The sequence below is a fragment of the Phodopus roborovskii genome, unplaced genomic scaffold (assembly GCF_943737965.1).
Source record: "Phodopus roborovskii unplaced genomic scaffold, PHOROB, whole genome shotgun sequence".
In the NCBI taxonomy this organism is placed as follows: domain Eukaryota; kingdom Metazoa; phylum Chordata; class Mammalia; order Rodentia; family Cricetidae; genus Phodopus; species Phodopus roborovskii.
The window spans coordinates 14,145,001-14,172,814 of record NW_026126558.1 but is presented as its reverse complement, the minus strand read 5'-3'; the positions used below and the strand labels follow the sequence as shown (position 1 = coordinate 14,172,814).

The window sequence follows — 27,814 nt, the reverse complement described above, 5'->3', positions numbered from 1 at the left end:
TGAGAGTGAATGAGTGAAGAGTAAGTGAGTGTGTGTGAGTGTGAGAGTGACTGTGAGTGAGTGAGAGTGAGTGAGTAAGTAAGCTAGCGATCCAGCCCTGGGCAGGGATTTAGGAGCAACTAACTGCTGTCTACCTAGCTTATTCTGGTCTTACTTGACAATTGTGGCTCTTTCTTGGGCCTTCTCAGTAACAGAAGCCCAGCTCCACAGCTCCAACTTATGATTGTGTTCATTTCCCCCACTGGAAGCTCTTCAGACTTAACTACACTCTGCTATGGAATGCAGGGCTCCTATCAGAGGGATGGCTTCAGCTTGATCTTGGACAAGATCTACGCATGGTATCTGAAGACCATATTGAAAAATAGATTCCAGACTCAGCTACATCAGCCCTATTGGACACAAGAGCCTTCAATTAAACAGATTTCTCTGTGTCTTTCCTTTCCTTTGGGGGTGGGTTTTCAAGCTGAACAGCTTCATGCCAATTCATGTCTGTTTTATTTACTGCTGTTTTTCTGTTGTACCTATGGAGGCTGTGTTTGCTATACCATTCATACAGAGGTGAGCAGACAGTATAACCTCCATTCTGCCTCTTATCACCTGTATTCCTTCCTCCCCTTTTTATATAAAATAATAATAATTATTTTTTGAAAATGCCATACATGTATAAAATTTGCTTTTGTTCTTTAATTCTCACAGTCATTTTTCTTTCTTTTCTTTTCTAATGAAATTGACCTGACTGAATATATTTTTGTTTGATACCAATTCTTGTTTAGCCTGGTTGGCCTCAAAGGATGACCTTGGCCTCCTCATCCTCCTGCCTCTATCTCACAAGGTAGACCAGATTTCTTCTTTAAGAGATGTGTTGTGGTACTCTATCTTCTGGTCATGATGTTGATTTTGCCCATTTGAACTCTCAGACGCTTCTGGGCCCACTAATATTTAGCTTCATGAAGCCCTATTTGACCCCCCTCTGTTCCCATAATAGATAAGTGGTCCAATGGTGCTGGATGAGGAAACATCTAAAACCCACCTATCCCCCAGACTATAAAGATGTTTACCAGTTTCTGGGGTGACAGACTTTTTTCCCAATTGTATAACCTTTCATAATTGCTTATGTTCCTGTAAGTAACCCTTACCCATATTTCTGTAAGCAACTCCAGCTAATCTCACTGGTTCAGCAAGCTAGATTTGCATAAAATCCTTTCATTATTCTTTTGTTGATGTCCTTTCTGAGGTAAGTGAACATATTTGTTCAAGCATCCCCAGAAAAAGTCATCCCAATAAGCCTGCTAGCTGAATACCACTTAATTGTTTTGTAAAGTGTTTTTCTTCACTGATCTTCTCTGGACACAGGAAATAATTTTAAACAGCCTGTGCTGGCTCCCTTTGGCACTGGGGCTGGTCCAGCTACTTTGAAGCTGATGACAAGGGAGCCACCTACAATCTAATCTTCAACTGCATGGGCACATGCTGTTCTCAAGCATGGCTGTATTTCATTATTAGCTACTCCCAGGGCCCACAGAGTCCCAGAGGATGTCAGAGTACATTAATTTTTATCACAACATGGAATCTTCCAGGTCTGAATGGCAGCACATAGCTGTCAAGGGCTTTCTGAACTCTATTTCAGCTCCATATATCTCTAGGCAAAACAGAGGAGAGAATCTTCATTGGTGAGAGAAATGTACAAAATGCATGAGATGGTGTATTTGTTGGACTTGACCATGTGCTTAAGCACATGGCACACACTGTTTTTGTCCTATTGTTCATATAAGACCACCTCTGTCTCCCCTTATCAAATTCTTCCCTCTCCCTACATGAGAACTACCCAAAGTGTGTATAAAATGAATTCTGCTTGCATCATGCATCTTTTCATCAACCAGTATTTTCCAACTGTTCTATGAATATGTTTTAAAAATGAGTGCTCCTGCCTTAATGAATTTTCACCAGAACTTATCCATACACAGTATCATCAGGAGTTTATACATAATTGATTATTATGCTTAATAATACTTTATATCCACAAAATGTACTTTTAATGGGGAATGCTAATGCATTCCAGGGAAGTCAAGTTATTTGGTCATTACTGTTATTTTATCTATTTGTCAATAAAGTACAATGCTTACAGGTTGCAATTTGTCTGGAGAGGAGATAGCTCTGGTATTATTTTAGGTGCTTTCAAGCCCATTGTGGGCATGGGGAAAGTGGGGCACATGGAGAACCATCCCTCCTCTGCTAGCTTCCTCCCTGTTACTATACTTCTGTGAGTTGAGTTGTAGCATTTACTTCTGCCAATTGTGGTCCCCAAAGAGATTTTTAATATCATAAGTAAAATTCTTTAGGAAGACACAATTCATTTGTTCCTAGGAACTCATGGGGTTCCACCAGGAGAGAGTTGGCAACAATGCCTTTTTCCCAGTCTATGGATGTTGTGTCAAATGTGCATGTAAGATGATTTGAGTGGTCCAGTCTGATATTCCTTGCCTGTCCCTCCTTACTTTTCCATGTTGTGCTGAACATTGATTTTCCATTTTATCAAATATTCCCTGGAAGCAGGAACACAAGATGGTAAAGTGCTTAAGTGCAGAGGATGGGGTTGGAAATTGCTAGAATCTGCACCAGAGAGTCAGGCCTCTGCACTGTAGATACCATGTCAATTCGGCTAAGTGTGTAATTATCAAATTGATGCCTTTTCCCCTAGAAAACTGTGATGGGGAAGATGTGGGTGTTACTCTGTTTTACACCCCTGCTTTAGAATCAATGAGGTTGAGATTTCACTGCTGGGACTGGGATGATGGGATGGGAAAATATAATCAAGATAATGGACACAAGGCAAAAATTTAAGAAAATAACCAAAACAAGAGTGTTTTCATTTTCTGCTAAGTGTCTGTACTGATGTTCCGGAATCTACTCTAAGAAGTTGCAAATGATGCATGAAATGAAAAATTCTTGTTGGTCTCCAGGGGACAGAGCCAGAGCCTTGCTCTCCTCCTGGTGATTGCTCAGATTGTTTTCTCTATTCCAGCTGAAATAAAAAGAAAATATTAATTAAGCGTAACTAAATTATTGTGACAGCAGAATCCACTCCTGGTTAATTATTGTGTTAATACCCAATGGTGTCCATCAGATTCATGACATCTTTGGGGCCATGACCCACCCACAGCACAGCTGACAATCATTGACCACCCAAGCTGGTTTTGGTGTTATGAGTAGTCTTGATGTACTCCTTTTACGTGCTTTCTTTCCTCCTCTATTTATAGAGGTACTCTTACAGGGACTCTCATTGAGGGTACTGGGGACAATCTAGTAAATGTGGAGTGCAACTGAATATCTATTTTGTGTGTCTGCATTCTTGATTGGTACCATTAACCCAAAGTGGATGCCAGGGTCTAAAAAAAAAAAAAAAAAAAAAAAAAAGAAGAAGAAAGAAAGAAAGAAAGAAACCAGGCAAAATATATAAATATTAGTAGCCTGTTTTAGGCACCCACCTTGTAATGCTAAATGGTTTCCACCCCTTCCTTTTTCTAGGAGAACACATTGCTAGTTACAATGTAAGTTTGCCAAATGGTGTTCTTAATGGAACACGGCTCCGTATGCCTTTTGCATCAGATTTCACAAAATTTCCAAATAATATGAATTCTTGCACCTCACTTGAGCAGTACCCCAGATGGTATGACATTCTGTTTCTAGAAGGAAATGGAACATATTTCCTTTTGCATTGCATTCCATTTAGCTCATTCTTCCTCTTGATCTGAAATGGGATCCTACAAAATTACAATTATTGGACCATCAGAAAGATCCTTACTTAACCTGGAAAATCCTACTTCATTTGTGGGGCATGCTAACAATTTCATTGTCACACCATTAGAATTAACCTCAAAGGTGGTACCTTCTGCTGCTTTGAGACTCCTTTAAAGCTCCATTCTCCTTTCTCACATTTGACATCCTGGGCCGTCATGGATTCCTAGAGACATGCAATCTTATCTCCAGATCATAAACACCTATCTTTATTGTAATTTCACTTTACCAACTTAAATTGTTTTTAGGTGACATATTGCCAGATGCATGCATTCAGATATTCACAAAAGGCTTACTTGTTTTAAAAAGTTCATTTTTATTGTGTGGGTGTGTGTGTGTGTGCGCGCGCGCGTGCATGCTCATGAGTAGTGCAGGTGCCTAGGAAGGCCAGAAGAAGCTATCTGGTCTTCTATAGCTGGAGTTACAAGGAGTTATGAACCACCCAATGTGAGTGCTGGGAACGGACCCCAGATCCTCTGTAAGAGCAGTGGGTACTCCTAACTATTGAGTCATCTTTGCTCCTCAAGGCTCACTTCCTACTACATTCCCTGTAAGAACAGACTTCCTTCCTTCTGGACATTGATGTCTAATGCACAGAAAGATGTGGTGCACAGTACAAAGTGGGAAGAAGTATGGGAATAGACCGATGGGACATAAAACACCTGAGAAATTGACCTTTAATTTATAATAAATATAAGGGTATTTTGGGATTCGCTTATTTCTAAGTACCGGTAGGAAGGATCCCTGAACACTTAAAGGGCATAGTTGAGAAGGATAGTGGATGTGTTGAAGTTGAAATTACATACTGATGGAATTGGCTCTACTCAGGATTGCTGTCACTGATAGCTTGACCTTCACCGAGGACTTGAAAGCCAGGGAAATTTTGGTGTCCATGTTTCCAGTTTGTGCTTCTGTTTATTAGCAGTAAGCCCAACAACCTTGTGCTCTTCTTTCTTTGCCTCTGTCAATCTCAGCAGGCCTGACCTTGTCAAAGGTCTAGACGATGCCTGTGAGAACATTTGAGGAGGAGCCTGCTCAGCTTCAAACTGAGAGTCAAGGTCAAAGAAATAACCAAGGGTGGGTGCCAGAGGCTTTAGAGACACCCTTGGGAAAGGGGGAGGGTGGTGACACATGGCGTGGACAGAGCTGGAAGATTCCACACAGTGCCAAGAAAGCATTCATTTGGCTTAGGTGGTGGCAGGTGTGTTTGGGCCTGGGAAAGAGAATGGATACAGACATTTCAAAGCTAAAGAGGATGAATGGACACCAGGTTGGCTGTTCAACTCAAAATTGCTGCAGCATCAAGTGCCTTTCTGTGTTTTTCAGCCCTCTCGCCTCTCTGTTTTTGTCCCTCCCCCCTTTTTCTACACCCCTTTTCCTTCTTCAGTGATTTTTCTCCTAGTTAATGGTCAAAATTTTGTGTGTGAGTGAGACAGACAGGGAGAGAGAGAGAGAGAGAGAGACAGAGAGAGACAGAGAGAGACAGAGAGACAGAGAGAGAGATGGGGAGGAGAGTTGAATGACAGCCTTAGGTGTTGTTCCTCAGGCAGGCTCTGTTCATTTACTTATTCTTTGACATTTCATTTATGTATTCAATGTATCTTAATCGTATCTATTCCAACTATCCTCTTCTATGTTTTCAGGGCACCCAGGAACATGTGCCACTCTTAGCTCCCATGTCCTCTATCTTTTAACCCACTGAATGAATTTAGTGTTGTCTATTGGAGTGTTGGCTGACCTTGTTGGCTTGTTCTTGTTCAAGTCCTGTGCAGAAGACCATAGCTGCAGTGAGTTCATGAATACAATGAGAATCTCACATCTTCTTGAGACATGGACCTAGAAGTCACCAAGTAGGCTAGGCTGGCTGGCCAGCAAGCCCTGAGAATACTCCTGTCTCTGCCTGCCCAGAGCTGGGAATTATAAATTCACATGCCTATGCCAATTCCTCCTGGACCCTGACATATGGGTTCTTAGAATAAAAATAAGGTATCCAAGTCCATGTAGCAGTCACTTTCCAAACTGAACTGGCATCCCCAACCCTATCTGTATGATTTGATGATGCTCATGGATAGCAGGCATGACCCAATAGAAAGAGAATGCCTGATTGGGGTAGGCACCAGGTGGGGGGGCTCTTGGGAGCTAAAGGGGCAGGAAGCCAAAGAAAGTTCAGCTATTCCTACTTAGGTTAGCCAAAGTCTCTGGACAGGCCCACCGTTCCACATCCTGCCTCTGCACTATTCTCCTTTTAGGAGAAAGTACCAGTTAGATTTGACTAGCTAGATCCTGGCTGCATGATCAAGAAGCTTCACTCCTGTCACTCAAACAGTGCTTCTACAAAGCTGCCTGATGGTTCATCACTAGGATTCCACCCCTGTGTGGCCCAACTGGTGGCAACACACTGACTTCTAGGTAGAAGGGGCTGCTGCTTTCCAATAGGATCCTCACAGCAGCTGGAAGCCTGGGTCTATTCCCCAGAGATGGACAGATGGGGAAGTTTCTCCATGGGCAGACCAGGGCCACAGAGAGCAGATTCCTCCTGCAAATTCTCCAGTGCTGGGTGTGGAGGCTGGTCCTTTGCCGCCTCCATCACCCTTCCCAGGTCAGAATCCACCTGCGGACAAAATTCTTTCCTTAAGATGCTGACTAATAACATCTGCTCTGGGATTCATTGGCACTGTCTTTGTTTCCATCCCGTCTTCACAGTTTGATCCAGACTTTACTTTGATGGCCTGTAAATATTAATCATCCGAGGCTCTTTTGAATTGCAGTGGCTTTTAGTTAAAATTGAGTAAAATGTACCATTTGAATAATAAAAACCTCATTAAAGGAAAGCTAAAAGAATTCTTTTCCTTTTGTACAAGGCAATTAGGTACCCTCATAATTAAAAAAAAAAAAGTCAAGCACATTATGGTTTCATATTCCATAAGCCTGTTTTTAATTAATAGAGGTGACATGGCTTAGGTGCTAGGTACATATTTTGCCTCTGGTGCTGTGCAATTAACATTAATGAAGGTAATAGAAATGTGGTGAGAGAGTCCGTTGTCTCCTAAGTCCTGAGCGCATCCAGACTGAGGTCTTTAGTGGGATTCCATTCTTGGAAACACTGCATGGCAAGAATAACGATGCCCAGAGAGAACCTGCGGCCACTGAGAAGGTGTAATATTAAAATTCTCAATGGCTCCACAATAGCTAAACTTTCCCCAAAACAAGAATTCACAGATTTAGATTTTCTTTTGTGGGTAAAAAGGAAGGATGTGGAGGTAAAGGAGATACCAATTAACCCCATCACAGGGCTATATGCTCATCATCATCTTGCAAGCTGTAGTCTACTGTTCCATGTAAACAGGTTTACACAGGCTCACTGACTGGCCATGAACTTGCTAAGAAGTAACTGACCTAGGCTAGAATGGCAACACTTGAGTCTATCCATCCCAGTTTGGATATTTTATTAGTTCCTTGTGACTGTGGCAAAAGAATTAACTGGAAGAATGAAGGATTCATATAGATCACTGTTTCAGAGGATGTCACTCCATAAGGGCAGAGAGACCATGTGTGTGTGATGGGGGCAATTCATTCCATGTAGACTGGCAAGAAGCAGAGAATAGGGCCAAAAGCGAGGCCAGGCTGTAACCTTTAAAGGCCCACTCCCAGAATTAATTTATGACAGCTAGGCTCTGTGTGCATAATATTCTACCACCCCCAATGAAGCTCTAGTAGCTGGACTGTGGGTGACATCTCATGTTCAAACAAGAACCATATTTTGTCTTGTTCTAAATCATTTATTTGTATACTTATTTATTTTTGTTAATTCAAATATTTGGATTCTAACCTCAAGAAAGTTACCTCTAATTGCATTACTAATTCTATAATAATGTAATGAGCAAACCTATTGTTTTCCTGTCTAAACAATGGAACAAAAATGCATGTCACCAAGATTAGCATGAAAGTTATATGCCCAGAATCCTCAGCAAATGTCTACTCCACAGTTAACACCACCCCTATACAGGAGGGGGGAAAGCACCTTTGAGAAGTGAGCAAAATATTAAAGTTGTAACCAAAAATGAGCTCAGATATAATACACTACCATTCCTCCCTCCTCCACACATGCCACATTTTGCAAAGTTTCTGCCCTGCTGCAAAGCCTCCAAGGAACAGGTCTCTGCTTCAGTGTGAAGCAGGGTGATACATGCAGTGAGGAGCCAATGACTCAAAGCTCTCAGGTCCAGTCTTCAGAGAATAATGACATATTTGGAGCTGTTGATTGACAGCACACCATTTATGAAACAGGAGTTATCCTGGACAAATGCAGCTGACCGAAGCCACTTCACCATGCTTATTTTTATGTGGCGATTATGTTGGAAAATAGAAAATAGATCGAGCAACACAAATGCATATCATGATCTCTTAATGATATCCAGGTTGCCTCATAAGAATGAGATTTCATGAATCCTTAAAAATGTGATTTATTAATAGGCTTCTTTCTAGCTGTGCTATGCATTCTTTCTACCAAGCATTTAAACAAACTTTATTATCAGTTCTTTATAAACTTGCCAAAAACCTAGGAAAGGAGGGAGTGTTTCCAAACTTGTTGTAGAAAGGCTATGTTCACTAGATGTCAAAAGCAAAATATTGTGAAGAAAAGAAAATGACAAACCAATATCACACAAGAACAAACACAGAATCTTCAACAAAGTGCCAGCAAACTAAAAACAATAATGTATAAAAAAGGATTGTATATTTACAATATGTTAAGGGATTCAAAGTAAAATATTCAAAAATCAATCAATGAAAAAATTAAAAGTCAGGAGAATAAAGAGCCATCTAGATGGATATAGAAAATTATTTGTATTTTTCTTCCTTGATTAAAAAAAGTACTCAATGGAGTTGGAATCAAAGTGAATTTCTTCACATTATTAATGCCTCCTGCAGAAAGCCAACAGCTAATATTGACACTGAAAATTTGAATGCTTTCTCCCTAACACCTAGAAATGGACAGGGGTGTTAGCAGCCAGAACCCATCCAAATTGGAAGGGAAAATTAAAACTGCCTTCCTTGCAGATGAAATCACTTTGCATGTATAAAATCTTTAAGAACTCAAATTGAGAAGCATTAAAACTCACAGCCAAGTTCAGCTGCATTGTAGGGTGACTGCTCAGTATGCTGAAGTGAGTTTGTTTCTCCATGGGAGCAATGATACCTCCAAAAGGAACTGAGGAAAGTGATTTTGCTTGCAGCCACATCAGAAAGTAGATTAAGAAGCAGTTTTGAAGCTTACAAGCAAAGTGAAAGGCTTAGACATTTGAATGTATAAAATGTTGTTGGAAGAAACTAAGGGACACTCAAATAAATATCTACATAGCCCATGCTCATGGATTGGAAGATGTGATGCTGTGTAAAGAGATAAGCCATGTTCTTGGATTGGAAGATGTGATACTGTGTAGATACCAGTATCCCTCAGGTTGATTAACAGGGTGGATTCTGTTACCTTCTTCCAAACTGGAATTTTAGTCTTGAACGTCATATGAAAATGAAAAAGACACTGAATAGACCAACCAAGGATGGAAACACAGAGGGAAGCCTCCCACTTTCCAGTAATTAAAAACACAAGGTGTCATGACCATGGGCATTAGAGAACTGAATAGAATTGAGGTTTCAGAATTACACCATTACATGATTGATTGATTTTTTTTAAACTCTGGTGCCAGAGTAACTGAGTGGGATAAATAATAGTCTTTTCTATAAATGGTTCTACAACCACTGGGTATCCATTACAAAAGAATGAAGCTGAATCTCTTTGATGCACCATATACAAAGTTAGCTGAACAGGAATTAGTGGTAAATATAAAAAACCAAACCACTATATCCCAGAAGGAAACATAAAATCATATTTCATTGTGACCTTAGCATGAATAATCACTTCATAGGTCCAACTCCTGAAGTACAAGGGACAAGGAATTCAAAACAAAATGAGAATTCACTAAAATGAAATATTTTATGTTGCAAATGAAGCCATCAAGAAGACAGAAAGACAACCTATAGAATGGGATGGATATTTGAAAACTATATATGTCTTGAAAGGGTTTCATCCATTATACATAAAGAACTTTAATAATTCAACAGTAAAAGGATAAAGTTGCTAGCTCCAAAGTGGACAATGAAACTGAACACACATTTCTCCCAAGAAGATAAGCTAATTACCAATGAACTGTAGTGATAATGATGTTTATGATTTATTAAACCCACTGGAAATCAAAACATCAAGGCAGCCATACTAGTTACCTATAGAAGCTAGGTACATATCTTTAATTCCAGGACTCAGGATTAAGAGATAGATAGATCTCTGTTAGTTTAAGGCCACAATGACTTCACAAAATTGATCCAGTCCTAAAAGAATCAGCTTGCACAGAGGTGGTCTTAGTTCCTGGGATCGAGTGCCTTTAATCCCAGCACTAGGTAGGTTTTGACACGGGTAGTATGGCTGGACAGAGAAAGGAATATAAGTATGAGGAGACAGGATCTAAGAGCATTTTGCCTCTGAGGATTTGTGGAGACAGCATTGCCATTTCAGCTGGGTAGATGTAAGATCTACTGGCTTGGCAGTTTTGCTTCTCAGATCTTTAGCTTGAAGCTTGATCTAATATCAGTCTCCAGGTCTTTTATTTTTCATGCTATAATGAACACATAAAAAGATTCTCCGTGTCATTATCCAGGAGAGAAATGCAAATGTAAACCACAATAAAGGGATCACTCATGTTTGCTAGGGTGATGCAGGGATCATTGTAGACAGAAAGGTTGTAAAGGCCAGAGGATAAGGGACCTGCTAGGAGCTATATCCATAAAGTCTCACCAGCATGAACTGAAAAAGGATAACAGCAATAGAGGTGCTAACATGGATGAAGAAAAAGCCATAAGGCTTGAACCCTATACAAGGAACTACAAACAACTAAGGAATGCTTGGATTGGGAGATTAGCCTTCCCCAGGGAAGAGCACATCAGTTGTTTAACCAATACCAAATGGTCAGCCCTTAAAACATACATACAAGTAACATATACAGACTCACACTGAAGAGGTTCTATTTGTGTATTTAGGGTGTGTGTGTGTGTGTGTGGTGTGTGTGTACGCGTGCGTGCGCACGCACGCATATGCATTCATATCTATGTATGTAACAACTATAATGGAAAAAGAACTCATGAATTCAATAAAGAGCAAGGAAGATATATGATAGGGTTTGGAGGAAGAAAAGGAAGGGGGGAATGTTATAATTCTATTATAATCCCAAAAGATAAAAGAAAAGTTTGAAAGAGAAAAGAATAAGAAGGAAGAGACAGGAGGTGAAAGTACCATAAGGATGCAGGTGTGTAGTGCACTGCTGGTGGGATGTGAGTGGTGTGTCCCACTTTGGACAGCAGGTTTTTTTTTTCTTCCTCAGAGGTTAAACACAGCATTATTCTGAGCCAGCAATTCCATTTGTAAGTGCATACTCAAGAGAAACAAACAGACACTTCTCCAGAAGAACTGGCAAACAATGTCCACAGCAAACATTTTCACATTAGCTCAACACTGCAAGAAACCCATGTGCCCATCAAAGGATGAATGGACAAACAAGATGCCTGCAGTCTGTGCTTTCAGCAGTAATATTTCTCAGGCTTAGGAGGGAGGGCAGTACCAATTCTTGGTACAGCGGGAAACCCTGAACATCATGCCAGGTCAAAGAAGACAGTCATAAAAAGACTACCTATCATTCTGCTTACATGAGACGATCATGTGTGGGGGTGGGTGCCACACAGCTGGTGGCAGCCAATGAGTTTCCTGTTATGCTTAAAGTTGCTGTAGTTGGAATTGGTGATGGGTATTCAACTTGGAGTACACTAAGTATGAATTGTATTTCAGGATTTTAAAAGAAGTAGAAAAATAACAAATGCCTAAAAGGGAGAAAACGAATCTGACCACCTCCTCCATACCCAGCACTAATGTTTTCTGTATTTTCTTACTTAGTGATTGCACAAGGAGACATCTGCTTTTCTTGCTTTTGGTTTGAGTTTGATTTTATGTTATCACATATATTAATTTATTCATGTGTATGTATGTATGTGTGTATGTATGTATGTGGGTGTGGGCCAAGCCTGGTGTGTGGAAGTGGAGCCACTTGTAGGAGTCTGTTCTGTCTTTCCATCATGTGGGGCCTGGGAATGAGACTCAGGTCATGTGAGTTGCTGGCAAATGATTTTATCCACTGAGTCATCCTGGCATCTTTGGCTTTGTTTTTTTTTTTTTTTTTTTTTTTTTTTTTTTGTTTTGTTTTGTTTGAGACAGGATTGCACTCTGTATGCTAGACTGGCTGAGAGTTCACTGTGTGGCCCCAGGTGATACCTGCCTCAACCTCCTCAGTGTTGAGATAACAGGTGTGAGCCACCATGCCTGTTTTGGCATGTCTGTTTTTGGAGAAGGCTATAAGGCACACATATTCACACACCTTTTCTTCCTACCCCAGTCCATCTGGGAAGGTCTGGGAGCCTCTCAATTTGCTGTTGTATATGTATCTGTTCTGTTGAGCATCATGCATGGGTGGCTTCTACTTCTGTTCATCTGTGTAATTATTACTACTCTTTATGTACATACTTGGATTCTTTCCTTAGGTAAGTGTCTTGGAAATTGTTCATTTCCTAAGATAGATTATCACAACCTGGGTGACTTAAAGCAACAAATTCATAGTCACTCATGGTTCTGGGAGCCAAAAGTCTGAAGCCAAGGTGTCTACTGATGGACTCCTTCTTGGCCGCTGTAGGAGACTCCTCACCATTCTCCTGGCTTCCTAAGGTTGTTCAAAATCCTTAGCTTTTCTCAGCTTACCCAGCTATCACTCAAGTCATCCCCATCCCCAACCCCATTGACATGTATATGATCATATTATGTATATTTTTGCTGCATAATGGATTGAAACAAAATGGATTTGCTTGTTATTATGCTGTGGTCTTCATACCATTTGTGTACAGCCCACTCCACAGGATAGTTTCCCCAGTTTAATTTGTTGCTTTTATGTTTCAATTACAAATACAGTAGAGAGCCTTGAAGATCTGTCATTGTCTAGTATTTATCTGTTCATTAGAATTTATTTTATGTAAAATGTATTTATTAGGATTTAGGGCTTTCAATCAAATGGAATGGGTTACTTTTGTTTCAAAATTGCATTTATAGCACATCTCTTCTTACTTGTCCTCAGGTTCATTTCTAACAGGTAGATCTAATCTGAATAAAAAAAGGAAGATAAATATATATGTATGTGTGTGTACACACACACACACCAAAAAAAAAAAAGACAGGGTCTCATGTGTCCAAGGCTAGCCTGGAATTCACGTTGTAGTCAAAGATAACCTTGAATTCCTGATCCTTCTGCCTCCTTGTGTATATGCTTAGTTTATGTGGTACTAAGGATGAAACCCAAGTCTAAGTATGTGCTAGGCAAACATTCCACTGAGTTATGCCTCCAACCCTAAGAGGAATATATTCAAGTATCTGACTATCTCTATAAACAGAACATACTCCCCTTGATAGGTTTATGTAATACCTACTAAGTATTAGGCCCCAGCGTCAACCTTTCTTGTGATGTATCTTTTTCATAAGAAAGGAAATGAACAGGCTCCTGGTTTGTATTTGGAGGGCTATTTTGATCGAACATAAAAGTGGACCTAATTGTATTATAAAGCAGAGTTAACTAGAGACTGTGTGTCCCAATTCCAGTGAGCCACCTTATCCTGATCTACCCCTTATGGTTTTGGGTTAGAACAGATGTCTTCTGTCCAGGTTATGGCTCATTCAGAGTGATGTGACATCCTGGCATATCTCATCTCTCACTAGATGGAATCTTGAAAACCCTAAAAAGTAGGTTATTTTTGAATGCACCTAGTTTAGACCATCGATCTGTGCCTGATGTTGTCTGTTTCATTGTGTAGGTCTCTTCATGTGCTAGTGTGTAATGCGGGGACTTTTGCTCTACCCTGGACCCTCACAAGAGATGGACTGGAGACGACCTTCCAGGTGAACCACCTGGGACACTTTTACCTTGTCCAACTCCTGCAGGATGTTTTGTGTCGCTCAGCTCCTGCCCGTGTCATAGTGGTCTCTTCTGAGTCCCACAGGTGGGTTTTAATTTAATTTGATATTTTCCATTCACGAGTTTGTTTACACCATCTGAAAATTCTCTCCATGGCTCTTACTGAAAATAATCTTGACTTGAGCCTGGAGAGAGATCTCAGCATTTAAAAACTCTTATAGAGAACACAAGTTCAGTTCCCAGCCCTCAGGTAGATGATTCCAGCCACAGAGGATCCAACACCCTCTTCTGGTCTCTACAAAAATAATCAAACACACACAGAGTCTTGAAAAATACTAATTTTGACTAGACTCATAGGAGAAACATGAATGTACGCAACGTGGCTTCATTAATTTTTCTAGATCTTTCTGTATGTGTAGTCATGGGGAATTGTTTGGCAGGGGGACTGTCTAGAGTAATATAGAGTGATTTTACAATTATACCTTAGGCTCCCCATTGATTTCACTCAGAGATGGAATAATAATTGATTAAATCTGAATGGCATGACCTTTATTGATTTGTAATTCAACAACTTCAAAGTCTCACCGAGAGGAAAGCGCAGTTATTCTAGCAGGGGAAACAATGCAGTTAAAGGCCGCGAGATGAAATCCAATTGTTTTATAATGAGAAATTAGGGAATTCAATGCAGACATTAGCAGCATAATTGCAGAAAGGAAAGGACTGTAGTTAGCGCGTATTGGAAATCTGGCCATGCCTCTTTCGGTTAGAATTTCAATTTACACATCAGATGGCGTTTCTTTCTGATTGCCATTAGACTATTCAATCGACGAGAAAGACATCTGAAAACATCATGAGTGTTTTCAGCATATTTGTGCTGGAGTTGGATAAACAACTAACTGTTTCTAAGAGAAGTACTGAGAAAAGACAAAGGGTTTTCTGGGCTGTCGAGGCAAGATTTACAGCTTGTTAGGGAGACTTCTCTTCCCAGTGTTCCTAGTGTTGGGGACTAGCGGGGGAGGGTTGCCTCCTTAGTAAAGTAGCTAGGAATAAATAAATAAAAAATAATGTGCCAAGGACTATTTTCTTCCTCTTCTCCACCTTAAGTCCTGAAATGTTTTGGTGACCCAGAATGTGGCTTATTTTTTTAATCATACTTCCATAAAATGTAACCCCTGGGACTTTGAAGAGCGAGACCAGCCAAGGGTTAGCTTGAACCCTTTATCACTCCCAAACACAGGGGCTTATGGTGTAAGTGACACACCACAGACAGATTTACTCTTGCCAGTTTAAATTTATGATGGCTGCAATGAAAGGGAAACTCGGGTAATAATCCTCCCCTGTGCGAAAAGACACGAAACATCTAGTAATTAGGTAATAACAAAATCTGGCCAGGCTTATCTTTGCAAATCACACCAGGTTTGTGAAAGAAGGGGAGTGGCCCCTGCAAAGCAGCGAAGGAGGCTACCGTGGGGGCAGGCAGGAGAGAAAGCTGTAGAAATAAATCTGCCAGCCCCAATCGCTTACCAGATGTGGAGGGCACCACGGGATATGTTTAAATGAGCTGGTATTTAATGGGAGACAGTGTGGAGGTGTCAGCTGCTCACTCCCTTCGTAAAGCTGTCTCAGATGCCATTTCCTGGGACGCCTTTGTTCTCACTGTAATTCCCGCTTACTTGGAGATCCAAGTCCTACTTTCATTTTAAAGATGAATTTCGAAGGAGAGACTGTGGCCTTCTGAATGAGATCCATTGTCATTTCTAGCAAGGCCTAACTGTTGTGTGTGTAAAAGGCCTGCATCTGTGTGCCCACTGGCTCTTCTCACCCACTTTCTGCTTATTAACATTCTTACAAAATATTAATTCCTACAAGCTGAGTGTTTATTACTCTTTTGTTGCATTCCTGAGCTCCAGAGAGCAAGCATGGGTGCCAGGCACACAGAGAGCGCTGGCTCACTACTGAAGGGCCCAGAGCCGAAACCAAACTGTAAAATGCAAGTGTTGATATCTAATTACCTCCATAAACCTTGGTGGAATCCCTTCGTTGGAGTCAAGACCCCCTGTTAGGGGAAAAATAAAGTCTTATGTTTGCAGAAAATATTATACTGGATGCCCTTGGGCGAATTATTTATTAACCGCTCTCTATCTTCACTGTGTTTTACTTACATAGCTGGAGTCTGAGCAAGTGAATTGAGTTTCTGCCTGTCTAAAATATATCATAATGAAATGGGAAGTTGGCTTTCACACTGTGAAAATTTTTCAGATAACAATTAGAATAGAATGAAAAGAGCAGAGTGCTGGTCGTACAGCTCTAAAGTCTCCGCAATAAGAAATAACAGGCAGATGTGTACAATCAGAGACACAGTCACACAGTCACAGTTACACACATGCAGTCACAATACAACCCCACACAACCAGCCACAGAGTTCGGCACTCAGTCACCCCCACAATCTCACATGTGTAGAGTCTCATACACATATATCCACACAAACAACCACGTACAATCACACATAGTCATACATACAATCATACTCCAACACAGCCTCACCTATATAGAACCAAAACAAAAACCACATATACCACAAAGTTATATAACCATGCCAAGAGTCTCACATAGTCACACAACGATACATAGTCTCGTAATAGAAATCACACATGTACAGTTATATGTAACCACAAGAAACCACATAAAGTCAGAGACAGACATCCCAGTCACACATAATCATACACAATCATAGACAAACTCATTCCATCACAAATGTATAGTCACACAGCCACACACATGGCATGCACATCTTATCACAAACACATAGATAGCCACACACATTCAGTTATACACACACAAACACACACACACACACACACACACACACACACACACACACACACACAGAATTTCCCATGCAAGTTCACTTCTACTACTTGAACACACTAGCTTGTCCTTTCGAGTCCATTCTCATTATTATTGGAATTAAAAATTGTTTCAGCTATATAAGAGACATATGTAAAGAAATAGAAGATGGATGGGGGCTCATGGTGGCAGTCAGTATCTGGAGAGTGAATGTCAGCCAACCTCGCTATGGACAGCAGGGACACTGCTCAGACGTTGTCTTTGCCAGACTTTCAGCTTGAAGACAGAGCAGACAGCCACAAAGAGCTGCTTCACTGCCTCTTGAGCAGCCAGGCCAAGGGATCCTCTTCCTAGATCCTCTCTCACTTCTGTGTGGGTGGACCAGAAGTTAGTATTCAGGCATCTACACTGGCCTGCCCTCAGGATTCTGGCAGGATATGCCCTAAGCTGCAACCACTAAGAGCACCACCTGTATACATTCACTATGTTCCCTTTAAAAAGGGCCCTGCCCACCTCCCATTTCTCTCTTTCACTCTTTCTCGCTCTCTCTCTCTCTGTGCTTCTCAGCCTGTCTCTCCTTCTGCTCCCCCCCCCCGCCTCTCCTGTCCCCTTCTCCTCTCCCTGCTTTTCCCATTTACTTTCCAATAATAATAATAATAATAATAATAATAATAATAATAAACTGTCCACCCAAGCTCTGTCCATTGGCATGTTTCTCTTGCATGCTGCCTTTTAAAATTACAAAACCAGAAAGTGTCCATCCTTCCCAACTTCCTGAAGAACTGATGGCATAATCTAGTGAGACCTTCAGGAGTCTGGGTTTCACATGGCCTGAGGTTCCATCTGAAATGCTAAAGAAACAATAGATAGTATAGACAAGTTTAATCTGCCCAATGTTCCCTAGTCATGAGGTCAGGGGCCCATCCTAGCACCAGGAGACACTACCTGCAAATGTGTAACCAAGAACTTTGAGAGGGTGACCTTCATTCATGGTCAGTGTTACCTTTCAAGTGAGACTTTATATATGGTACACTTGCCTATAAGCTCTGAATTCTAGCCTCATGTTTAGCCTAGCCTTCAGTTGTAAAATCCTGGATTAAGTTTCTGTTTTAATCCTGACACTGTCTGTTCACCAAGAATTCCCAGCCTAGCATTTGAGCCAGGTAGATAAAGGACTGGCACTCTGTGTTAATGCCAAGAGGTAGTGGGCATGTAGGACACAAAAATGGTATTGCTAGCTGTGCTTCTGATCTTAGAGGGACGATGCTGTCATGAAACACTGGGAGTAATGTCATAGAGTTGGTCCTGCAGGGTGGATGTTGAATTACCATGGAAACAGATATCTCAGTCTCCTCCCATGACTTTTTCCAATCTATCCATCTTACCACCAAGAAATCCTTGTGGCATCAAGCTGGGAGAGCTTCCTGGAAGAAGTGTCCCTAGTCTGGGATCATGTGACTGCTTTGGCTAGGGATATTTTATAGGAACCAGAAGAGAAATAAGAATTGAGTGAAGGGTGTCATATTTACTCTACAACTTTCAGATATTTGTGTGTGCTCAGTACAATTTTCTCCTCTCAATAGTAACATTTCCAGCTCACATCTCAGATCTTCAATCTCCAGTTTTGTAACTCAGTTGATCCTTGTGTGACCACCCTTCTGTAACACCTCATTGCTATATTGAAATCAAGTTGAAAAATAGTATCACTTCCCCTTCACAAACGTATATTTTAATTCACTCTGATAGTATAAACCTACCATAAAGAAAGCATAAACCGGAAACAAAATAGCATGTATTCCAACATTGAACTACTTGGGCAGGGCTATGGGGGAGATAATTGAATATGTGCTCTGCATAAATCTCCCTCACACAGACTGTCAACAGGGAGGCTCCACTGCAAGTTCCAGGGCCACCAATATCGAATCAAACCTCACACTCCTGAGCCCCAGGACTTTCAAGAGTACATTCATTCCTCATATGTACAGTTGTTGCATGGGATTGAAGTTTCAGCCAGTGTTGAAACTATACACGTATATGAAGCACAAGCTGGAGACTGAGAATTCCGCCCAGCCTTCATATCTGTATGAATGTCCATGGGGCAGACATCATGGAGCATGATTCTTGTCCATGCAGGGTACCTGCCTTACCTTGCCCGCACTGGTAGTCATTCCTTCTATCAGAACAAAGACCCCGAAGTTTTCACATCTCTTGCTAAGTTCTTTTTGCTTTGGACAATTAAGCTTCAGGTCTGGGGTCTTTCCATAGCTTCAGAACATGGAAACAGGAAACTAACAGTTAGCTGCAAGGTGTCACTGTCACTCCCTCAGTGACATTAGCTTTGCTGACTTCTTCATCTCAGCATTCAGCATCTGGAGTAAATGGAGTCCTGGAGGGAGAGGACTCTATTAACATGACCATCACCGGCTGTAGTGATTTGAATGAGGCATGGCCTTTTTTGTCTGGAACATTTGAAATCTTAGGTGGTGGCAGTGTTTGTGTAGGATTATAAGGTGTGGCCTTGCTAAAGTAAGTATGTCCTTGGGAGTGAGCTTTAAGCATTTAAGAACAAGCACCATTTTGAGTGTGATCTTTCAGCTTTATGCTTGAGGTTGGAGATGTGTGCCCATGGCTCCCTGTTCCTGCTGCTATGTGTTCACTCCACCATCGTGGGCTCTAGCTCTCTGGAACTGTAAGCCCAAATAAACTCTTCCTTTTGTAAGTTGCCCTGGTAATGGTGTTTTATCACAATTATAAAAAGTAACTGACACACCTCGACCTTGTTTTTCTTAGTTTTAACTCATCCTGAACTGTTTCTTCAAAGGAGCAAGGTTCCTTCTCGATGCTTCATTGCCATTTGTACTTTGTTTTTTATAGTCATTTTCTGCAACATTCTTATCTTGTTCCCTAACTATGTGCACTGTCTAGTTTTATGTCAACTTGAGACAAGTTTCAGTCATCAGAGAAGAGGGGCCCTCAATCGAGACCAGGCTGTAGGCAAGAAAGCCTATAGGGCATTTTCTTAATTAGTGATTGATGTGGGAAGGCCTGGTCCATTGTGGGTGGGGCCACCTCTGGGCTAATGGTCCTGGGTTCTATAAGAAAGCAGGCTGAGAAAGCCATGGGGAGCAAGCCAGTAAGAAGCACTCCTCCATGGCTTCTGCATCAGCTCCTACCTCCAGATTCCCATCCGGTTTGAGTTCCTGTCCTGACTTCCTTTGATGATGAACAGTGATGTGGAAGCATAAGCCAAATAAACCCTTCCTCACCAAGTTGTTTTTGGTCATGGTGTTTTATCACAGCAGTAGTAAGTCTAACTAGGATACTATAGGATGTCCAAAATAGACATAATGAAGCCAAGTATGTAAGATTCTTTTAACAAATATGATACTATCTAGAACATTCTTTTAGGTTGTTTCTTATGATTCATTTTTTAAAAAGGCAATAACTTCCCTTTTTACAAAGTGGCAGGAATAGAGGAAGCAAAGAGCTGGTATATAACAGCTCTGTCAGATTCTATAATAAAGCATCAACTAGTTACTTTGATTTGTGTGTGTCCATGCCACAGGCATATTCAAAAACAGTAGTCAGGGCCAGAACTCGTTTGGGGCTTTGTTTATTTATTTTTTAAATGTAGAAGATTTTTGATGGCACCTCACCAAGGTTACAACCCTTTTATGATCATTAATTTTTAATCTGGGAAAGAGTCTTGGAGGCAAGATGGCTCATCTATATTAACTTGGATGTTCAAATGAAAATATCCAGGACTCATGCATTTGGCTAAAATAATCTAGGGAAACCCTGCCAAAGGTTAGGAATGTGATACTGCTTTCCTAATGCAGCCACCTTTTATCTAAGGCTTGTTTCCATTTAATTATCTTTGAGCTTGTGGTTGAAGATATTGAGGCACACATGCACATACACACACATACAGAGAGGGGGAGAGAGAGAGAGAGATTTCTTCCCTTTTTATTTTTGAGATTGGATCTTACATTGAAACTCAATCTAGTCTGGAACTCACTATAGCCCAGACTAGGCCCAAGCTTGAGATGATTGCCTGCCTGCCTGAACTTTCTGAATGTTACAATTAAGGCTTGATTGAGGCACAGAGGGCCTTGGGTTTATTTGGTCTACTGTAATTCTGTGTATAGGCTTAAGCTCCCATCTGTTTTTAAGGAACATGATGGTAAGGTATGCTATATCAAATCTCCAGAGTTTGTTAAGATTTCAAATCAAAATTCGTGTCTTTTGTGGAAGCCATGTCTTCTGTGCTCTATGTCATGTGTTCTATTTTTCAGATTTACAGATATTAATGATTCCTCAGGGAAACTTGATCTCAGCCGCCTGTCTCCATCTCAGAGTGATTACTGGGCCATGCTGGCTTATAATAGGTCCAAACTCTGCAATCTTCTCTTCTCCAATGAGCTCCACCGTCGCCTCTCCCCACGAGGGGTCACGTCAAATGCAGTGCACCCTGGAAACATGATGTTCTCATCCATCCATCGAAACTCATGGATATACACGTTGCTGTTCACCTTGGCCAGGCCATTCACCAAGTCCATGGTAAGTGGATGGCTTCTGGTACCCCCAGATGCCTTCAGTCAACTTCACAAAAGGGCCTGCGAACCCATACCTGTGCGTCGACATGTGGTCTCATTGTTGTCTGTTCTCATGGGGCTGGATCGAGTTTAACAGCATCATTGGCAAAGGCTCTCCAACACATCTCTATTACCTTTAGGTTGGGTCTATTCCTCTACCAGAGTCCTGGCACCTTGGATAAGAGATATTGGTTCTCAGTGTTAGGTGGAGAACCCCTGGAAATCATGGGGGTTTGAAGTGAGATGTGCACTTCATCTGATTCCTCTTAATGTGATTTTTGTTTTGGTTCACGAACTTCTAAAGTCTACTTTGTGGGATATGGCTCTTGATGTGTGTGCTTTGTGTTAGTGGAAAATGTGGATTAGGAAGTGTTAGGTGCAGTCCTTCTGGGTTCAGTGAGCTTTTGTATCAGATGTTCTCGGTGCTTCTTGTAATGGCGGTCTGGAGGTAGCTCCTTCCTGGAGAAACCTTTGTGGCCAGAATGTGGTTATCCTTTGTATCCCTGAAGACAAATCTTTGGGTAAATCGCACTGCTGTGGTTAGAACTGAAGTGTTCACAAAACTGAATACGAAGATTTTACGTTTTCATCGGTTGTTTATAAATGGTGTGTGAAAACCTCTTCCATGAATTAATTAACACAAAGTGACTTGAATGAAAAGGGTGCATGTTCTGCGGCACATTCGGTCACTTGCTTTCCGAAGCCTCAGACTCTGAAAAATGTGTTTCTTTTAGGGCCAAGGAGACAACTTAGCAGGCTAAGCACTTTCTGCATAAGTATTGAGAACTGGATTCATATCCCAGTGGACAGGTAAAAGCTAGAAATGATTTTGTACATGTGTAACCCCAGTGCAATGAGAAAGCCTGTCTATATATGAATTAATAAATAATAAGCACAATAGGGAGTGTCAAAGGAAGAGCCAAACATCCACCTCTGATTTATACACATACACACATGGATGTGCACAACACATACGCACATTCCACACCTACACACATGGGATCAATAACACAAGTATTTTCTTTTGAATTGATATATCCATGGTGCAACTACTGATGTTGTTTTTATATAATAGAAATTATTCTTCATACACACACACACACACACACACACACACACACACACTTGGTTCTTTGGACTAGACTGGCTATCCTCCTGGTGGTGGTAAGGAAGCTAATTGGCTACCTAGCACAGTAAAACAATTGGCTCACCTTAACATTCCTCAGTGTATTCTCTGGTCATCAAGACCACTTAGGAAAGTTGCATCATGCACCTGCTGCCTACATCCCAAAGAGATGCCCTGGGGACTGACAAGAATGAGTATTATACCTCGAATCATGGACGTAGGATTTGTCTGGTGGTTATCATCTGTCCATTGGCCACTTACAGCAATTGAGACCTTGACATGGGCAGCACAACTGAGGAAATTCTGAATTCTACTACATTTCAGTTTAAATATCCACATGTGGCTTGTGATGGCCATATTACTTACAGTGTGCTGTGTACAACACCTGTTGCATTATACACCCCTCCAAGCTCTCACTATTCTTGATTCTGTGAGCATTACCTGTGTCTAGAAAGTTATTTTTTATACCTCAGTTGTGATGATAGACATAACAAGAGTCATGGGGCTAAAAATTATAATAAATCAGATAATTCTATTTTCTGTGACTATAGTGATTTTAGTTATGAGAAATAGGGAGTCTGGTGGTGGGTATAGGGTGAGGTCGATGGCACTGTCCTTCTCTCAAACAGTCCAGGAATAGGATTACTGGTAAGACAGGATGATTGCATAGGAAATCCTGAGGTGGTGACCTCATACCTATGTGGTCTCAAGGAAGTCACAGTGGCTGGAACTTTCCATTCTCATATTTTTAATTGATTAGGAAATAGCACTGTTGATAGCTCATAAATGTCCTTTAGATGTTACTGTTGACTTCTTTTCTTTGTGTGTGTATAGTTACTTTGAAACTTGAAACTGGATCTCACTGTGTAGCCATGGCTGGCTTGGTAGGTATTATATAGCTCAATCTGGCCTCAATTATAGAAGTCTCTGCCTCCTGCTTCTGAGTGCTAGATTTATAAGCCTAAGGGTAGAGATTAACAAGATCAGGGAACATATAGCCATGTTTAGGTTTTCTGTGATAATAGTAACCTGTCTAGGTGGCCAGTGGTACTTTGGCATTGAGTTTCCTATTGATGAGTTCCCCAGGAGGGAGGCGGGAGCTCAGGATGAAGGAGGAGGGAGTTCAAGAGGGAGGAGGGAGTTCAGGATGATGGAGGAGGGAGCTCAGGATGAAGAAAGAGGAAGCTCAAGAGGAGGGAGGAGGGAGCTGAGGATGAAGGAGCAGGGAGCTCAGGAAAAGAGAGACAGGAAGAGGGAGTTCAGGAGGAGGGAGGTTGGGAGGAGGGAGGAGTGCTGGTCACACTCATCAGATGCTGCTCCACTGCAAGTATTTAGGACTCTGCAGCAAGAAAAGGAAGCAGCAGCAGGAGTGGGTAGAGCTGGGTCTGTCCCCAGCAGGACAGATCTGACTGACCACAAGGGTCTCTCTCTCATGCCATTTTCCTCACATACCTCTCTTTGCTTCCATCACGATAAGGCATTTATTTCTTGGACAATGGATGCACTTCTGCCATTTTCAAGGAGCTATGTATTGAAACACAGACCATGAGTATCAGAGTTCCCATCCCACATACAGGGAGGATTCCTAAATGACAGCCAAGCAGCTTAGCGCTCTGTGAAGAGACAGCTAGGGCTCCATTTGCGCTTCAAAGTCCCATCTCCATTTTGCTTTACCGAAAGCATTTTTCTCACTGCAACATGGGCATAGCTTTCATAAACTCTCCATTGTATGAGGCCCAGGAAGAAAAAACACCACCCTGCCTGGCGCTCGGAAACCCAGCCTTCCCTTCTCCGCTGCAGCCAGCTCCCATAAGCATTAAACAGCAGTGTTTTAATATCAACGTCCCTTCTTTATTTGCTGTGACTCGCTGTGACTATGGTGATTTTAGTTACCGTAATTAGGTCACCCTTCATGGAGTCAGGCTATTTTAAGTGGCTCTTTAAGACTATTGTTGCAGATCAGTAATTTTACAATTGGATGCTCTTGTGCAACTTTATTAAATGTAATATGTCTTTTAAATGTTGCCCTTTTACAGTTATACGTTTCTAATTGTTGCTGTAAATGCATTATCACTTTGAAATTAATTAATTTTTGCATTTGGGCCTCCTGCAGTATAATAATCACTAATGAGAAACTCACAGGGACCAATTCTCAGCACAGTGCCCCCTACTGGCAAGTCCACATCTCTGCTGCCCTCTCCACAGGACAGATGTCCTGAGGCTTCTAGGAGAGGGGTGCTTATTCCTCCTTTAATTTATGATAAAATAAAAATAAGGTAAAATGGAAATATGCTGTTTTAAATGTTTAAGACAAGTTTTTTTTTCCAGTAGCAGTCCTTGAAATGTCTTAAAGGAAACCAAAGTTTGTTGAGGGTGTTCTCATGATGGAATCACTTCATGTGGACACTTCATGTCAACTTCTCTGTCTCTAAGATGTGGCTTATGTGTGTGTGTGAGTGTGTACTACATGTTACCATACATAATATTGTTACATGCGCGTAGTAATTCATGGCATCATAATTCCCGTAACCTGACCTGTGCTGCTATGTCACAGCATAAGATTTCCTAGGGTGATTTTGGCTATTGGCATGTGCTACCTCTTTTGAGGGCTTTGCAGTCCTTGCTACTTGGTGGCTCCCATCTGACATCACAGTGTTGGCATCTATGTGCTCATTTTTCCCACACAACCCTTCTGCAGGGTCAGAATGACCTCTGTCTGACCCCAAACAAGCACAGAGAGCTCACCCAGCCTGTTCAAAGAAAATGCCACTCTAGCCCCGTGTACCTTCGCCAACTCCTTCCTGCTCCATTTCCTTGGTCAAACACGCCATAGTGCCTCTGCCATGTGTGTCTGATTGTGTTGTTACCGTTTCCACTTTAAAACATTTGATGGCACCTTCTTGACTCTCTCCATTTTTTTATTTTTCCACATAAGTTTTAAACTCTGGTAAACAACATTCTCGCCAGAGGTCCCAGGGCCAAGCAGGCCCTTGGTGGATCAGCATGTAAATTTCAAGTTGAGCACAGTCACGTGCCTTGAAGGGTGTTTGGAGCAACCAAATATTTGTGTTGGCAGGTAACAGTAGGAAAGAATATCATGTGTTAGGGTAACAAGAGCTTAGCAGATGTTTTAGGGAACTGTGTTTTCAAATCAGTTCACATTTAAAAAAAAAAAAAAAGAAAAGAAAAAATTGCTTGAATTTGTAGATGTTCTGGAAGGATTGGGTTTCTCTTCCCGTGGCCGTGAAAAGGCAGCCATTGTAACCAGTCTTAGCAGATGTGTGGCTATCCGGCTAATGGATGGGCCTGCAACACGGGGTCCTATTGCAGGGTTATAAATTACAAGTAGAGAAAGCACAACATAGCATTCTTCTAACCTTCCACAGAGCCAAGCTGGGTAACTCTGCCCTTGAATAACCCATGGCCCAGTGATTTATAGTTGTGCAATTTTAAAACATAATGAAGTGCATAATAAATGTTGATTTGTTCTTTAAATTAGTATTTTAGCAAAATACTTCTCTCCCTTTATCACCTTCAAAGACCTGGAGCTGGCTACTCTGGAGGTGTATTCAAGGGCTCTCTTTATGGTTGAATCTTTATTGGTATATTCACATGTCCCATACAAGGAGGATGAGGATTAACAGGGCTTTTTCATTTTCTTCTTCCTTCCTTCCTTCCTTTCTTTCTTTCTTTCTTTCTTCCTTCCATCCTTTCTTTCTTTTCTCTCTGTTGAGAAAAGAAAATGCATTCTGCAATATGGAAATCTCAGTGTATTCCTTGTTGATCTCAATATTTTGAGCCTTCCCAGCACAGGTGGAATTCTCTGATTTCTGTGTACCCACAGGCCCAGGTGTGGTAGGAAAGTGGACTTTTAGGACCCCTGTGGCCAGGCCACAGGTGCACTTCCCTACCTTGGTTCCTATAATGGCTCACAGTGGCTCAGCTCCCATCTTCTCTGCAGAGGCCATCTTCCTGCAGGCTCAGACAGCCTTCTTACCTTCCAGGTGATCATCAGCCTAGGATTTATTAGGCAGCTCCCCATTCTGTCCAGGGCTTTAAAGTTTATGTTATTTGGTTAATAATGAGGTCAGCACATAGGGCAGATCTCAAAAGAGTAAACAATTTGGAATCTTTAGGCTTGTTTTAAAACTTTAGTTCCCCTCTTCCTCTTCCGTCATTTTGTAATAATTCAGCCTGCCTTAGGTCAGTTTTCTGTATCAGTTCAGTGACTATGAGCTGTGAGCTCTAAATTCATACTGAAAGGTGGTTAGGAAAAGATCTGGGAGTTTTATTTCCGTTTTTCATATATTCTGAACCCCGAGGCAGCCAGAGGTGTGCTTGACTATGAAGTGGGGGGAAAGTGGTTGTCTTGGCTTTCATTTCCTGGTGACAAAGTGGCTGCTGTGGTGCCCAGTCATTGCATCCTGTACAAGCTCTGAAGGCAAGATGGAGTGGTAGCCCTGCTGTCTGCATGCTTAGCTTCCTCATTAGGAAGAGGATTCTGACTCAGAGCCAGCTTGTGAACCATCTTTCCCTGCTCCCACTGTCTAAAAAGTAAGGTGATTTTTTTTTTCCCTGTTCCAGGTGGATAAGATCTAGCAAAGCACAGAGCCACCTTTGTTGAGACTTTACAATAGGAAATAAGCTTTAATGATGAAATAAAAGAATCTGCCATCCAGTTGCTTAAACTGTCTACCTGCAGTGAGACCCCAGGCATGCATAAGAATTAAACAGAGAGCACCTAGGTTTTCTGTTCCACATGACCAACCAACCCCTGTTCCAGTCAGACCACGTGTCCTTTCTTTCTTGTGAATTTTTCAGTTTTGAATATGCTACCCCCCCTACTCTATTACTATACTCCCCCAGAATCATTTGGGGTCTCTCAAATTAGAACAAGGTTCTTGTCATGTGATGTCATTAAAAAAAATAGGGGAGGAGTCCCTCAAAACTACAAGACAGGTGTGGAGTAAAGATTGAAGGACACAGCATTTCTCCTTCCCAACCTTCCCACAGCTGTAACCTCAAAAGATAGTCCCTATGTGTTTTTATTTAACATTCAAATTGCTGGTTTTGTCTTTATATCATTGTATCTCTGGCCGTAAAGAATGTTGCATGCTTCTAGATGGAGGTCATGAATGCATCCTATCTCCATCTCTCTGCGGTGGGGAGGGGTTGCAGTTCAGAGTGTATAAACAAAGAAATGGTGAGGCCAGGTGTCACAGACAAAAGGTATGCAGCAGAGCTGGGGCCAGAGGCAAAGGCCCTAGACACCTGGCTACAAGCCCCAACAATGGATTCCGTTAAAGAAGTGTATCTGGAAGGAAGATAATATAAGTTGTGATCTGGAGAGCTGTGGAACAGTTACAGAACATTCTAGAGTCTGGCAGCTCTCAGATCAA

General features: G+C 41.5%; 1 protein-coding gene across 1 annotated transcript in view; it reads left to right on the top strand.

The window, feature by feature from the left end:
* The window catches only part of Wwox (WW domain containing oxidoreductase), an 888,030-nt gene that overhangs the window by 252,687 nt on the left and 607,529 nt on the right, over positions 1–27,814 (top strand). Inside the window, exons 7-8 of the mRNA XM_051201303.1 lie at positions 13,747–13,932; positions 20,990–21,254. Coding sequence (XP_051057260.1) covers positions 13,747–13,932; positions 20,990–21,254 — 451 coding nt within the window. The remainder of the gene's footprint in view (positions 1–13,746; positions 13,933–20,989; positions 21,255–27,814) is intronic.